The sequence below is a fragment of the Rhinopithecus roxellana genome, chromosome 3, assembly GCF_007565055.1.
Source record: "Rhinopithecus roxellana isolate Shanxi Qingling chromosome 3, ASM756505v1, whole genome shotgun sequence".
Classification (NCBI taxonomy): domain Eukaryota; kingdom Metazoa; phylum Chordata; class Mammalia; order Primates; family Cercopithecidae; genus Rhinopithecus; species Rhinopithecus roxellana.
In genome coordinates, this window is record NC_044551.1 from 164,977,743 (window position 1) to 164,991,191 (window position 13,449).

At 40.4% G+C, this 13,449-nt stretch overlaps 1 protein-coding gene across 6 annotated transcripts in view; it reads right to left on the reverse strand.

The window, feature by feature from the left end:
- LOC115896334 (leucine-rich repeat-containing protein 37B-like) overlaps positions 1-13,449 on the reverse strand; it is a 47,853-nt gene that overhangs the window by 12,257 nt on the left and 22,147 nt on the right. For all 6 annotated transcript variants that reach the window (XM_030926633.1, XM_030926636.1, XM_030926634.1 and 3 more), the window contains one exon: positions 574-657. In XM_030926633.1, coding sequence (XP_030782493.1) covers positions 574-657 — 84 coding nt within the window. The remainder of the gene's footprint in view (positions 1-573; positions 658-13,449) is intronic.

The window sequence follows — 13,449 nt, forward strand, 5'->3', positions numbered from 1 at the left end:
CAATTTGATGATGATGATGATTATGATGATTATTATTATACAACTCCCAAGTGCTGGGATTCTCATTCTGTCATCCACGCTAGAGTGCACTGGCATGATCTCGGTTCACTGCAACCTCCACCTCCCAAGCCCAAACAATCCTCCCACCTCAGCATCCCAAGTAGCTGGGACCAGAAGCACACGCCACATACATGGCTAATTTTTTGTAATTTTTGTGGTAGAGATCGGGTTTCATCAGGTTGCCCAGGCTGGTCTCAAACTCCTGAACTCAAGTGATCCACACGTCTCGACCTCCCAAAGTGCAGAGATTACAGGCATGAACCACCATGGCTGGCCTCATTCAATAAATATTAATTGGTTACCACTGCAGGCCCTGGAGCTACAGTGACAGCATGACCCGTCAAACCGTTGAAGATTACTTTTAAAAAATAGTAATGGCACCTGTTATAAGATCTACTGATCTACAGCAGCATAAACCAAGAAAAAAAGTGTGGTAAAACTGACAGATAAATAGAAAAGGACTTCAGGAGAGTGGCTAGCATAGACCATAGGAAAATATTTGTATATTCTTACCATGTTGGGTGCTCCCGTTGTGTAATTCTTGTTATATGGTTTAGATACTGGATTCTTCCAGAGGCGATTCTCCTTTCTTCCCAGCTTAAATAAAAATATCGAGTGATAAGGTATTAACAGGAAACTTGGACACAGAATGTTTTCAGTGCAACAAGCAAGCCAGTAAGACATCTGCTGTTACAAATCAGGAATGCCAACCTGAAGTAACAATTCACAGAATACAGAATTTTTTCAACTTATTTTTAGAACTGCATAATAGATGTTATGGGATTCCGAAGCTTCTAAGGTATTTATGTTGAGGTGTTACAAATAATTTCCATCAGCCACACTCTGAGAATTTTCAATAATGTCAACAATACTCAATTAAATTCATACTAATTTCTCCAGATTATGGAAAATGGCTATACTAAAAATATATTTAGCCATGAAATTAATTAAGGTCATACAACTGGTGAATAGAATAGTAAGGCTTGAAACCCAGGTAGTCTAAAAATAAAAATTACACATATTATTTTTTAAAATTAAATTTGACTAGAAAAACATATAAAAGCTTTTCTTTTCTTTTTCTTTTTTTTTTTTTGAGACGGAGTCTCGCTCTGTCGCCCAGGCTGGAGTGCAGTGGCCCGATCTCAGCTCATTGCAAGCTCCGCCTCCCGGGTTTACGCCATTCTCCTGCCTCAGCCTCCTGAGTAGCTGGGACTACAGGCGCCGCCACCTCGCCCGGCTAGCTTTTTTTTGTATTTTTAGTAGAGACGGGGTTTCACCGTGTTAGCCAGAGATGGTCTCGATCTCCTGACCTCGTGATCCGCCCGTCTCGGCCTCCCAAAGTGCTGGGATTACAGGCTTGAGCCACCGCGCCTGGCCCAAAAGCTTTTCAAAGCATTACTACCCAAACTAACATTTCAAAAATCAAGACTGTTGGCTGGCATGGTGTCTCGCACCTGTATTCCCAGCATTTTGGGAGGCCAAGGTAGGTGATCACCTGAAGTCAGGAGTTTGAGACCAGCCTGGCCAACATGGTGAAACCCCGTCTCTACTAAAAATACAAAAATTAGCCAGCTGTGGTGGTGCGTGCCTGTAATCCCAGCTACTTGGGAGGCTGAGGCTGGAGAACCGCTTAAACTGGGGAGGTGGAGGTTGCAGTGAGCCAAGATAGAATCATTGCACTCCAGCCTGGTCAACAAGAGCGAAACTCTGTCTCAAAACAAACAAACAAACAAACAAAAAATCAAGGTGGCCACTTTCTTTTCTTTTTTTTTTTTTTTTTTTTTTTTTGAGACAGAGTCTCCCTTTTTCTCCAGGTTGGAATGCATGGCGCGATCTCGGCTCACTGCATCCTCCACCTCCCAGGTTCAAGTGATTCTCCTACCTCAGCCTCCCGAGTAGCTGGGACTACAGGGGGGCACCACCACGACCAGCTAATTTTTGTATTTTAAATAGAGATTGGGTTTCACCATGCTGGCCAGGATGGCCTAGATCTCTTGATCTCGTGATCCTCCCGCCTCAGTCTCCCAAGGTGCTGGGATTACAGGGGTGAGCCGTCATGCCCAGACAAGGTTGCTACTTTCTATCAACTCTTTATCATAATTCATTTAATGAAAAAGAGGCAAATGACTGTAGAAATGTAATAATGGGAATACTTTTACAAAGATATTGGCAGAGGTTGAAGGGCTCTAAAAAACAGAAAATAAAGAGATGCTAGAGATATTTCCCCCCTGTGATTACAATTACAGTACAGTAATGTAGGGCAAGTTTAGAACAATAAGCCTTATTGCTGCTGGTACTCTCTCAATATTAACTAGTTATTTCAACCCTAAATTTTCTTTCTTTTTTTTTTTTGTTTTGTTTTGTTTTGTTTTTCTGAGACAGAGTCTCGCTCTGTCGCCCAGGCTGGAGTACAGTGGCGCAATCTGGGCTCACTGCAACCTCCACCTGCCAGGTTCAAACAATTCTCCCACCTCAGCCTCCTGAGTAGCAGGGACTACAGGTGTGCGCCACGATGCCCAGCTAATATTTTGTATTTTGTTTAGTAGAGATGGGGTTTCACAATGCAGGCTGGTCTCGAACTCCTGACCTCGTGATCTGCCTGCCTCAGGCTCCCAAAGTGCTGGGATTACAGGCATGAGCCACCACAGCCGGCCCTAAATTACCTTTTCAAAAATATCATAATCTACCTCACATCTATAAAAGAGCTAACAGACATACCTGGAAGCTAAAGTGATCTATAAACAGTGAATTATAGTGATTTTTAACAGTTTAAGCAAAATGAGTAAATACCATAACCTGGGTATAAAATTTTGTATAAAAGTAACTGGAGCTAAAATTTAACCATTTATACACTTAACTGGATGCCAGTTATTACATGTAAGTTATATCTCATTGACATTAATTAAAAATACTTTGATTGTTAAAAATAAAATCAGAAGAGAGTCAGAACTAGTATCAAAGAGACCAGTGATAAAAATCATGACTTTACAATCAAGACAGGTTTGTGTGTTTTGGCTCTGCCACTTACTGTGTGACCCTAGGCAAAGTACTTAACTTCTCTAACTCTTAGTTTTTGAGGATAACAATAGCAGTAGCAAGAGAAATAATAGTAGCGAATTATTTATGAAGAACTTACTTTATGAAAGACACTGTGCTAAAGTGCTTTACCTGAGTTATTTCATTTATCCTCTCAACAGTTGATGGAGTATGTACATAATCAAAATTTCTATCTTTTTTTTTTTTTTTTGAGACGGAGTCTCGCTCTGCCACCCAGTCTGGAGTGCAGTGGCCGGATCTCAGCTCACTGCAAGCTCCGCCTCCCGGGTTTACGCCATTCTCCTGCCTCAGCCTCCCGAGTAGCTGGGACTACAGGCGCCCGCCACCTCTCCCGGCTAGTTTTTTTGTATTTTTTAGTAGAGACGGGGTTTCACCATGTTAACCAGGATGGTCTCGATCTCCTGACCTCGTGATCCGCCCGTCTCGGCCTCCCAAAGTGCGGGGATTACAGGCTTGAGCCACCGCGCCCGGCCTAAAATTTCTATCTTTAGAAGACATCTGGCTTAGCTTATTTTAATACTTTAGAATGACCTCTTTGGTTTCTACTAAAATTTATAATTTCTTTTCCCATAGATTTTTCCCTTTAAGAGTAATATTAGAATTCTAAGGTTTTCTACACTTTATCATATTCATGGAAGAAGCCTAATTCCTTTTTTACCATAGTAATGGTGCATAGCAGAGCCATTGCTGTACTTAAGAAGAGGCATGTTAAGGGTATATTCACGTACCAAGGGGTTTGAAAAGTCCACATTAATTTGAGTTTAATACTTGATAATCTGACCATCTAAAAAAATACACTGGGCCAGGCCCAGTGGCTCATGCCTTTAATCCCAGCACTTTAGGAGGCCAAGGCGGAGGGATAACGAAGTCAGGAGATGGAGACCATCCTGACCAACATGGTGAAACCCCATCTCTACTAAAATACAAAAAATTAGCCGGGTGTGGTGGCGCATGCTTGTAGTCCCAGCTACTGGGGAGGCTGAGGTATGAGAATCGCTTGAACCTGGGAGGCAGAGGTTGCAGTGAGCCGCCATTGCGCCACTGTACTCCATCCTGGTGAGAGAGCGAGACTCTGTCTCAAAAAAAAAAACCACAGAAAACAAAAAACAAAAACCTGTATTCTAGGAAGAGGGCCATCCTGGCATTCCAGTAAGAGCAATCCTTGGATTCCATGAGTTTGAACAGGACACCATTATCCAGTGTAGTATAAAACCACCACAAAAAATGAAGAAGCAAGAGATGTGAATTCTAGAGCAGGCTGTAGTAACGAGTTTAGCACTGTAGCCTTGAACGAAACACTTAATAAACAAGGTTTAGATGATCCCCATCTGAATAATGAGAAAGTTAGGTTAATGATATCCCTGAGTCCTTCTTTGCTGCTCCAGTATTGTTTAATTCTAGTTCTGCTGACTCTTCCAAAAGACAGAAAGAGGTACAGTCAAACTTGATAATAGATAGATTAGCAAAAGTATTATTACAGATTAAATAATTATTTATTATGATTACATCTAAGAACCCTTCATTCAAAGAAGGGTCTCAAAATTCTGAAATCTTCCAGTTCTGTGAACATTTTGAAAGATCCGTTTTGAAAGATCAGTGCAACACAGAGCTCCCTTACAAGGTCAGTGTACACCTACGCTGTGGTATCGTCCTACATTAAAAGAGACAATCTCTTAATATATTTAACATTCAATGCTAAATTTACTCTACTTTTTTGTTTATTAATTTCTTTAGATCTTATGTGAGTTTATTTAGCATACACATCTGGGCTAAAATCCCATTACAATGGCTAACAGTATGTTTTACATTATATAAAAAATAATTCTACAGAAGCAAACACACAATAAAAACCTGTTGAAAAAAGAATTCCCATTTATGTTCCAATGGAAAGACCCACCCAAAAGACTGTCACCTGGTTATGCTAAGTCACCTTATAAATCCGTTATGAAAACCACTTCTAATGTCTTGAACCTGGTCTAATCTTCTAAATGCCCAGATTGGTGATAAACTGAGCTACAGTTAAGTAGTTAATAGAGCTGTCAAACACTCAATGTTTAATCTGTCTTTAACTTTTAATTTTGTCACAGCTGTTTTATATATTATACCATTCTTATCCCTTTGTAATTGCCCTTTAACTGCCACCTTAAACACTGCAGTCACCTCAATAAAAACATTTCGTCCACAAATCCACCAAAACCAGAAAAGGGTACTAAGGCATTTTAAAAGGCATATACATCCTGACAGCTTTCTTTTTGCCGTTCTGGATATCAATCATTTCTTAACATTTTTAAATTAACTGGAAATGAAGCATCAGCTCTCACTAACTGTTTTACATATTTAAAACCGCACAATATAGAGGGGTGAGAAGTTGTAACTACAATGACATAAATGTTCTGGATGATGGGAATAGACTGTGAGAATACACATCTTTCTAAACTGTAGAAAGCTTGGTAATAATTAGAAAGTAATGACGTAGTAGCAGTAAGAAGCATTTGAAAATACACATACAAGAGCTGTCAATTTTAGAAGTTATCAATTTGGGATTACAGGCGTGAGCCACCACACCTGGTCCAGTGTATTTTTTTAGATGGTCAGATTATTAAGTATTAAACTCAAATTAATGTGGACGTTTCAAACCCCTTTGTACATGAATATACCCTTAATATGCCTCTTCTTAAGTACAGCAGTGGCTCTGCTATGCACCATTACTATGGTAAAAAAGGAATTAGGCTTCTTCCATGAACATGATAAACTTTATAACTGTAATATTACTCCTAAAGGGAAAATCTATGGGAAAAGAAATTATAAATTTTAGTAGAAACCAAAGAGGTCATTCTAAAGTATTAAAATAAGCTAAGCCAGATGTCTGCTAAAGATAGAAATTTTTGATTATAATAGTTCTTTTAAGTTGTACGAATCTTAGTAATATTTCTGTCATTTAATAGTAAGTCTTCAGTCCAGAGACCGAAAAGGCACAGGAGGACAAGTTGTGGACTGCAGTCGTTTCTTTGATAATGATTTACCAGACGTGTAAGCTAACATCACTGAAATCGTTCAAGAAATATATAGATAATATACTAAAAAGAGTAGAAATAAGTTGGTGTTTATTGTATATTAAATGGTGTTTATTGTATATTGAATGTAGATTTTCCTTCTAATGGTAAAATTCATGGAGGATCTTGTCACAACAAATTTATAAAATAAGCCACAAATTAGATGTGTTAAATTTGGTTATTAAGAGTTTTGACTAGGAGACAAATGAAATTTCTTGACAAATATAACTCTCTTGTAAATATTATCTAGTTAAAAAAAGTTGCTTGATTAAATTACTCAAAACAGGCCATGCAAGTGCTAAATAGAAACATTGCTGTATTTAACAGAGATGTGATGGATAATTTGTGTAATAGTAATTAAAATAACATAGTAACATTTAATTGAGCATGTATATGTCAGAGACTGTTATAAACACTTCATGTACATATCATTTAATTCTCATAGCATCTTGGAAGGCAGTATATAGCCATGCTTCTGAAATCAGACCACCTGAATTCTAGTCCTTACTCTTCTGTGTACTGGCTTTATGACTTTAATTTATTTAACGTCCATGGGCTTTGGTTTATATTTATTTACAAAACAATAAGAGCGATGATAGTACATACTCCAGAAACTGTTGAGAGGATAAATGAAATAACTCAGGTAAAGCACTTTAGCACAGTGCCTTTCATAAAATAAGTGCTTCATAAATAATTAGCTACTATTATTTCTATTGCTACTACTGTTACCCTCAAAAACTAAGAGTTAGAGAAATTAAGTAATTTGCCTAAGGCCACATAGTAAGTGGCAGAGCCAAAACACACAAACCTGTCTTGTTTCTAAAGTCATGATTTTTATCACTGGTCTCTTTGATACTAGTTCGGACTCTTTTCTGATTTTATTTTTAATATTCAAAATATTTTTAATTAACATCAATGAGATATAACTTACATGTAATAAATTGCATCCATTTAAGTGTATAAATGGTTAAATTTTAACTCCAATTATTTTTTATACAAAATTTTATACCCAGGTTATGGTATTTACTCATTTTGTTTAAACTTAAAAATCACTATAATTGTTTTTTTTTTTTTTTTTTTTTTTTTTTTTTTTTTTTTTTTGAGGCGGAGTCTCGCTCTGTCGCCCGGACTGGAGTGCAGTGGCAGGATCTCAGCTCACTGCAAGCTCCGCCTCCCGGGTTTAAGCCATTCTCCTGCCTCAGCCTCCGAGTAGCTGGGACTACAGGCGCCCGCCACCTCGCCCGGCTAGTTTTTTGTATTTTTAGTAGAGACGGGGTTTCACTGTGTTAGCCAGGATGGTCTCGATCTCCTGACCTCGTGATCCGCCCGTCTCGGCCTCCCAAAGTGCTGGGATTACAGGCTTGAGCCACCGCGCCCGGCCTATAATTGTTTATAGATCACTTTAGCTTCCAGATATGTCTGTTAGCTCTTTTATAGATGTGAGGTAGATTATGGTATTTTTGAAAAGGATATTTAGGGCCGGGTGCAGTGGCTCATATCTGTAATCCCAGCACTTTGGGAGCCCAAGGCGGGTGGATCACAAGGTCAGGAGTTTGAGACCAGCCTGCCTGGTGAAACTCCATCTCTACTAAACAAAATACAAAAAGTTAGCCAGGAATTGTGGCGCACGCCTGCAGTCCCAGCTACTCGGGAGGGAGAATTGTTTGAACCCGGCAGGCAGAGATTGCAGTGAGCCGAGATTGCGCCACTGCACTCCAGCCTGGGTGACAGAGCAAGCCTCTGTCTCAGAAAAAAAAAAAAAAGGAAATTTAGGACGAATTAACTAATCAATATTGAGAGTACCAGCAGTAATAAGGCTTATTCTAAACTTGCCGTACATTACTGTACTGTAATTGTAATCATGGGGAAAAAACCCTAGCATCTCTTCATTTTCTGTTTTTTAGAGCCCTTCAACATCTGCCAGTATCTCTGTAAAAATATTAACATTATTACATTTCTATAGTCATTTGCCTCTTTTTCATTAAATGAGTTATGATAAAGAGCTGATAGAAAGTAGTGGCCTTGGCCAGGCGCGGTGGCTCACGCCTGTAATCCCAACACTTTGGGAGGCTGAGGCAGGAGGATCATGAGGTCAAGAGATCAAGACCATCCTGGCCAACATGGTAAAACCCAGTCTCTACTTAAAATACAAAAATTAGCTGGATGTGGTGGCATGTGCCTGTTGTCCCAGCTACGCAGGAGGCTGAGGTAGGAGAATCACTTGAACCTGGGAGGCAAAAGTTGCAGTCAGCCGAGATGGTGCCACTGCACTCCAACCTGGCAAAAGAGGGAGACTCCATCTCAAAAAACAAAAAGAAAAAGAAAAAAAGAAAGTAGCCATCTTGATTTTTTGTTTGTTTTGAGACGGAGTTTTGCTCTTGTTGCCCAGGCTGGAGTGCAGTGGCGTGATCTCGTCTCACTGCAACCTCCACCTCCCTGGTTTAAGCGATTCTCCAGCCTCAGCCTCGTGAGTAGCTGGGATTACAGGTGCGCACCTCCACGCGCAGCTAATTTTTGTATTTTTAGTAGAGATGGGGTTTCATCATGTTGGCCAGGCCAGTCTTGAACTCCTGACCTCAGGGGATCCGCCTACAGTAGCACTCCAGGTACCCACCCAGCCCAATTGCTGCAGATTCCTTCCCTACCTCCTCTGCCCTCCCCCCTTCCCCTTGCTCACTCCTGTGCTGTGCTTCCTGCTCTGATCGCCCCCCAACCCCGCTGACCACCGAAATAGGGGAAATGCAAGGACACATCAAGTGGCAAAAATACTAGATTTACAAGAGGAAAGAGGTGCATTGTTCAAAATGGAGATTGCATTGTTGCAGTTTGCAGGCCACACTCACTCGATCTCTCTCCCCCACCAACCAACCCCTTCTTTTCCTCTTTAAAAATTGTGTGCAGTACAGTGTCTCCACTGGGCAGGATAGAAACTTTGGCAAACACATATCCATTGCATTCATTTTTCTCCCCTTGTTTTGCGGTGATTTTCTGGAATGAAAGAAGCCTCTTGTTTTGCAAACCTCTTTGCATTTCTAATGAGGTTTCTTTCAGATTTTTATTGTATATCTATTCCTTAAAAGGGAATTAAGGATTTGGACAGATTGTGGCACACAAACACACACAAAAACATGCCTCTTTTCCCTAGCTGTGGTTTTTAAATTGTGTTAAGGAAACGGATCATTTGGGTTAGTAGGGGAACCTTATCTGGTCTTGTGTGTTTGTTTTTATTCTTCGAGTGCTAATGGGCCCGTGCAACAGCTGCTGGTAAATGGCTGATTAAAAAGCAAAGCAAACAGCCAAACAAGACCCAACCAAATTTGGTAATTTATCCGATTCAAAATTGTTTTGGTTAAATCAAAAATAAAAGTACAAGACCGCAGGAACGGGCGTCTTAACTCATTTGATCGCTTTGTCTTGCTTGGGAAATGCAGTTTCGTGTCACCTATTGCAGAAGATGTGTAGTTGATCATCTGGACATAATCGCCGAAGATGAACTTTTGGACCGACTTCTGTCACACAGCGTCAGTATCAGATTTCTTACACAGCCACTTTCACTTTTCACTCTATTTCTGAGGAAAAGGCCCTCCCGAAATCCATAACGAATTTCTCCATGGTAACCCCTCTTCTGTTTTCACACAGAAAAGTTTCTCTAGGCTGGTGCTGAGATACATTTTGTTAAACACCCCCTACCCCGCGCAAAGGCTGCTTTGTATTAAATACATAGTTGCAATGTACTAAATTGTGAAATTAGCATAACCGAAGCAACAACTGGCAAGACATTTTCTTTATAATTTTGCAAATCTAGATTAAATTAGAATCCGGTTTTAAAAGCATTTAAAAAATAAAGTTTATGAGGAAATATTTGTGAGGAAAAACGACTCCTTTTTCTTTGAAGTAAGGCATGTCATGTTTTTCTCAGAGAGACTAGGGTAGTACAAGTGGTTAAAATGAATTACGTTTTTATTTTTTATGTTTTTTTGAGACGGAGTTTCGCTCTGTCGCCCAGGCTGGAGTGCAGTGGTCAGATTTCAGCTCACTGCAAGCTCCGCCTCCCGGGTTTACGCCATTCTCCTGCCTCAGCCCCCCAAGTAGCTGGGACTACAGGCGCCTGCCACCGCGCCCGGCTAGGTTTTTGTATTTTTAGTAGAGACGGGGTTTCACCGTGTTAGCCAGGATGGTCTCGATCTCCTGACCTCGTGATCCACCCGTCTCGGCCTCCCAAAATGCTGGGATTACAGGCTTGAGCCACCGCGCCCGGCAAAATTGTTTTTCTAAATAAATGCTTAAATACTTACTGAAGAAGTAAGGTAGTATTATATTAAGCCAAATGTAAACCCACGTAGGCTGTCCTAACATAAACTGAAAAAGGTAATTACTTTTGCCCGATGGTCAGAATCTTTGCCAGACTTGTCCTGGGAGGCTGGCTGAAGAATGAAGGGAATGAATCAAGTGTCAGGTATTTATGTCTTATATGTAGAAAGGACTACATGTAAATTCTTGGCAACTTAATTTTAGTACTTTTTTTTTTTTTGAGACGGAACCTTGCTGTTGCCTAGGTTGGAGTGCAATGGCGGGATCTTGGCTCACTGCAACCTCCACCTCCTGGGCTCAAGCGATTCTCCTGCCTCAGCCTCTTGAGCAGCTTGGATTACAGGTGCCCACCAGCACGCCTTGCTAATTTTTGTATTTTTAGTAGACATGGAGTTTTACTATGTTGGCCACACTGGTCTGGAACTCCTGACCTCAAGTGATCTGCCCACCTTGGCCTCCCAAACTGCTGAGATTACAGGCGTGAGCCACCACGCCCAGTCCTTAGATGTGTCTTGTGCTTTGCATGCAAGCGTGTGTTAGTAATGGACTTCTTTTGTAAAATAATTTTATTATACTAGAAAAGTGTGTGTATATATATACACACTTTGTGTGTGTGTGTGTGTGTATATATATATATATATATATATTTTTTTTTTTTGGACAGCATCTCTCAGGCTGCAGTATAGTGGCGCGATTCCAACTCATGGCAACCTCCACCTCCTGGGTCAAGTGATTCTCCTGCTTCAGCCTTCTGAGTAGCTGGGATTACAGGCACCTGCCACCACACCCAGCTAACTTTTGTATTTTTAGTAGAGACGGGGTTTCACCATGTTGGCCAGGCTGGTCTTGAACTCCTAAACTCAGGTGATCCACCCACCTTGGCCCCGCAAAATGCTGGGATTACAGGCGTGAGCCATCACCTAAGGCCAAGTATATTCTTTTGATTTTAAAAATTAAAATAAAATCCAAACCACAATAAGATGCCACTTCACATTCACTAGCATGGGTGTAATTGTTTAAAAAAAATAAAAATAAAAAGTGTTGGAGAGGATTTGGGGAAACTGGAGAAAGTAAAACCATGTAGCACTGTGGAAAATACTTTGGCGGTTAGTCAAAAAGTTCAACTTAGAGCTACTATATGACCTAGTAATTCTATTCATACATATATAGTCAAAGGAATTGCAAACATATAATCATGCAGAAACGTATACACATATGTATGCAGCAGCATTATTCTCAATGACCAAAAGGTGGAAACAACCTCCATGTGCATTAACTGATGAATGGATGACACAAATGTGATTGATCCATATAATGGATGTATTCTTCAGCCTTGAAAGGAAGGAAATTCTGACATGGAGAACCCTTGATGGCATTATGCTAAGCGAAATAAGCCAGTTACCAAAGGAGAAATACTGTGTGATTCCACTCACATGAGGTACTTAGAGTGGTCAGATTCACAGAAACAGAAAGTAGAAGGGTGGTTACTGTGGGCTGGGAGAAGGAGAGAATGGGGAGTTAGTGTTTAATAGGTACAGAGTTTCAATTTGGGAAGATGAAAAAGTTCTGGAGATTTGTTGTAGAACAATGTGAATGTACTTAACACTACTGAATTGTACACTTAAAAATGGTTAAAGATAACCAGGTGTGGTAGCTGATGCCTGCAATCCCAGTACTTTGGGAGGCTGAGGTAGGAGGATCACTTGAGTCCATGAGTTCAAGATCAGCCTGGGCAACATAGCGAAATCCTGTCTCTGCAAACAATGCAAAAATTAGCCAGGTGTGGTGGTGTGTGCCTGTGGTCCCAGTTACTTATGAGACTGAGGTAGGAGGATCACCTGAGCCTGGGGAGGTTAAGGCTGCAGTGGGCCGTGATCACACCACTGCACTCCAGCTGGGAAGACAGAGTGAGACCCTGTCTCAAAGAAAAGGTAGGGGGAGGGGCAGTGATTAGAGTTTAAATGTTATGTTATGCCTACTTAACTGTTTGAAGTCACACACAAAAGTCTTATTTAGTGAAATCATGTATTTTATGATTTCATTTATATGAAATGTCCCAAATGGGCAAATTCATAGGAAGTAAATACTTGCCAGGAAATGGGAGAGGAAATGGGGAGTAGGGTCAGTGATTCTGGGGCTTCTTTCTGGGGTGATGAAAATGTTCTGGAATTAAATAGTGGTGATGGCTGTACAGCCTTGTGAATGCTATACTAAAACCCACTAAATTCTGCACTTATTTAAATGGGTGAATTTATGGTATATAAATTACATCTCAATAAAAATTAATAAAAAGGAGTGTTGTGAGGAATTGGGAAAACAAACACACACATATATATACATATATATACACACACATATATATACACATACATATATGCGCCTTAACCCTAATCAGTTCCCTTTGTCCTTTCTGCAACAAAGTTATACCCAACTGATACTATAAGTTATATAGTCCAGATCTATCTGTATCTCTCTCTCTCTCTGTGTGTGTGTGTGTGTGTGTGTGTATATATATATAGATATATATATATACCTTTATCTTTCCAGAAAAATATGCAAAATGGCTTGGTGAATTTTCTTTTTGATTTTAACACTTCAACGTTTTTTTGGCCAGTCGTGGTGACTCACACCTGTAATCCCAGCACTTTGGGAGGCCGAGGTAGGTGGATCACTGTAACACAGGAATTCAAGACCAGCCTGGGCAACATATTGAGACCCCTTCTTTACAAAAAATACAAAAATTCACCAGGCTTGGTGGCACGTGCCTGTAGTTCCAGCTACTTGAGAAGCTGAGGCAGGAGGATCGCTTGAGCTTGGGAGGCAGAGGTTGCAGTGAGCCGAGATGGCACCACTGCACTCCAGCCTGGGTGAGAGTCAAACCTTGTTTCAAAAAAAAAAAAAAAAAAAAAAATCTAGCCTCGCAGTGGCTTCTTCCCGTAATCCCAACCCTTCCGGAGGCTTTTAAGGC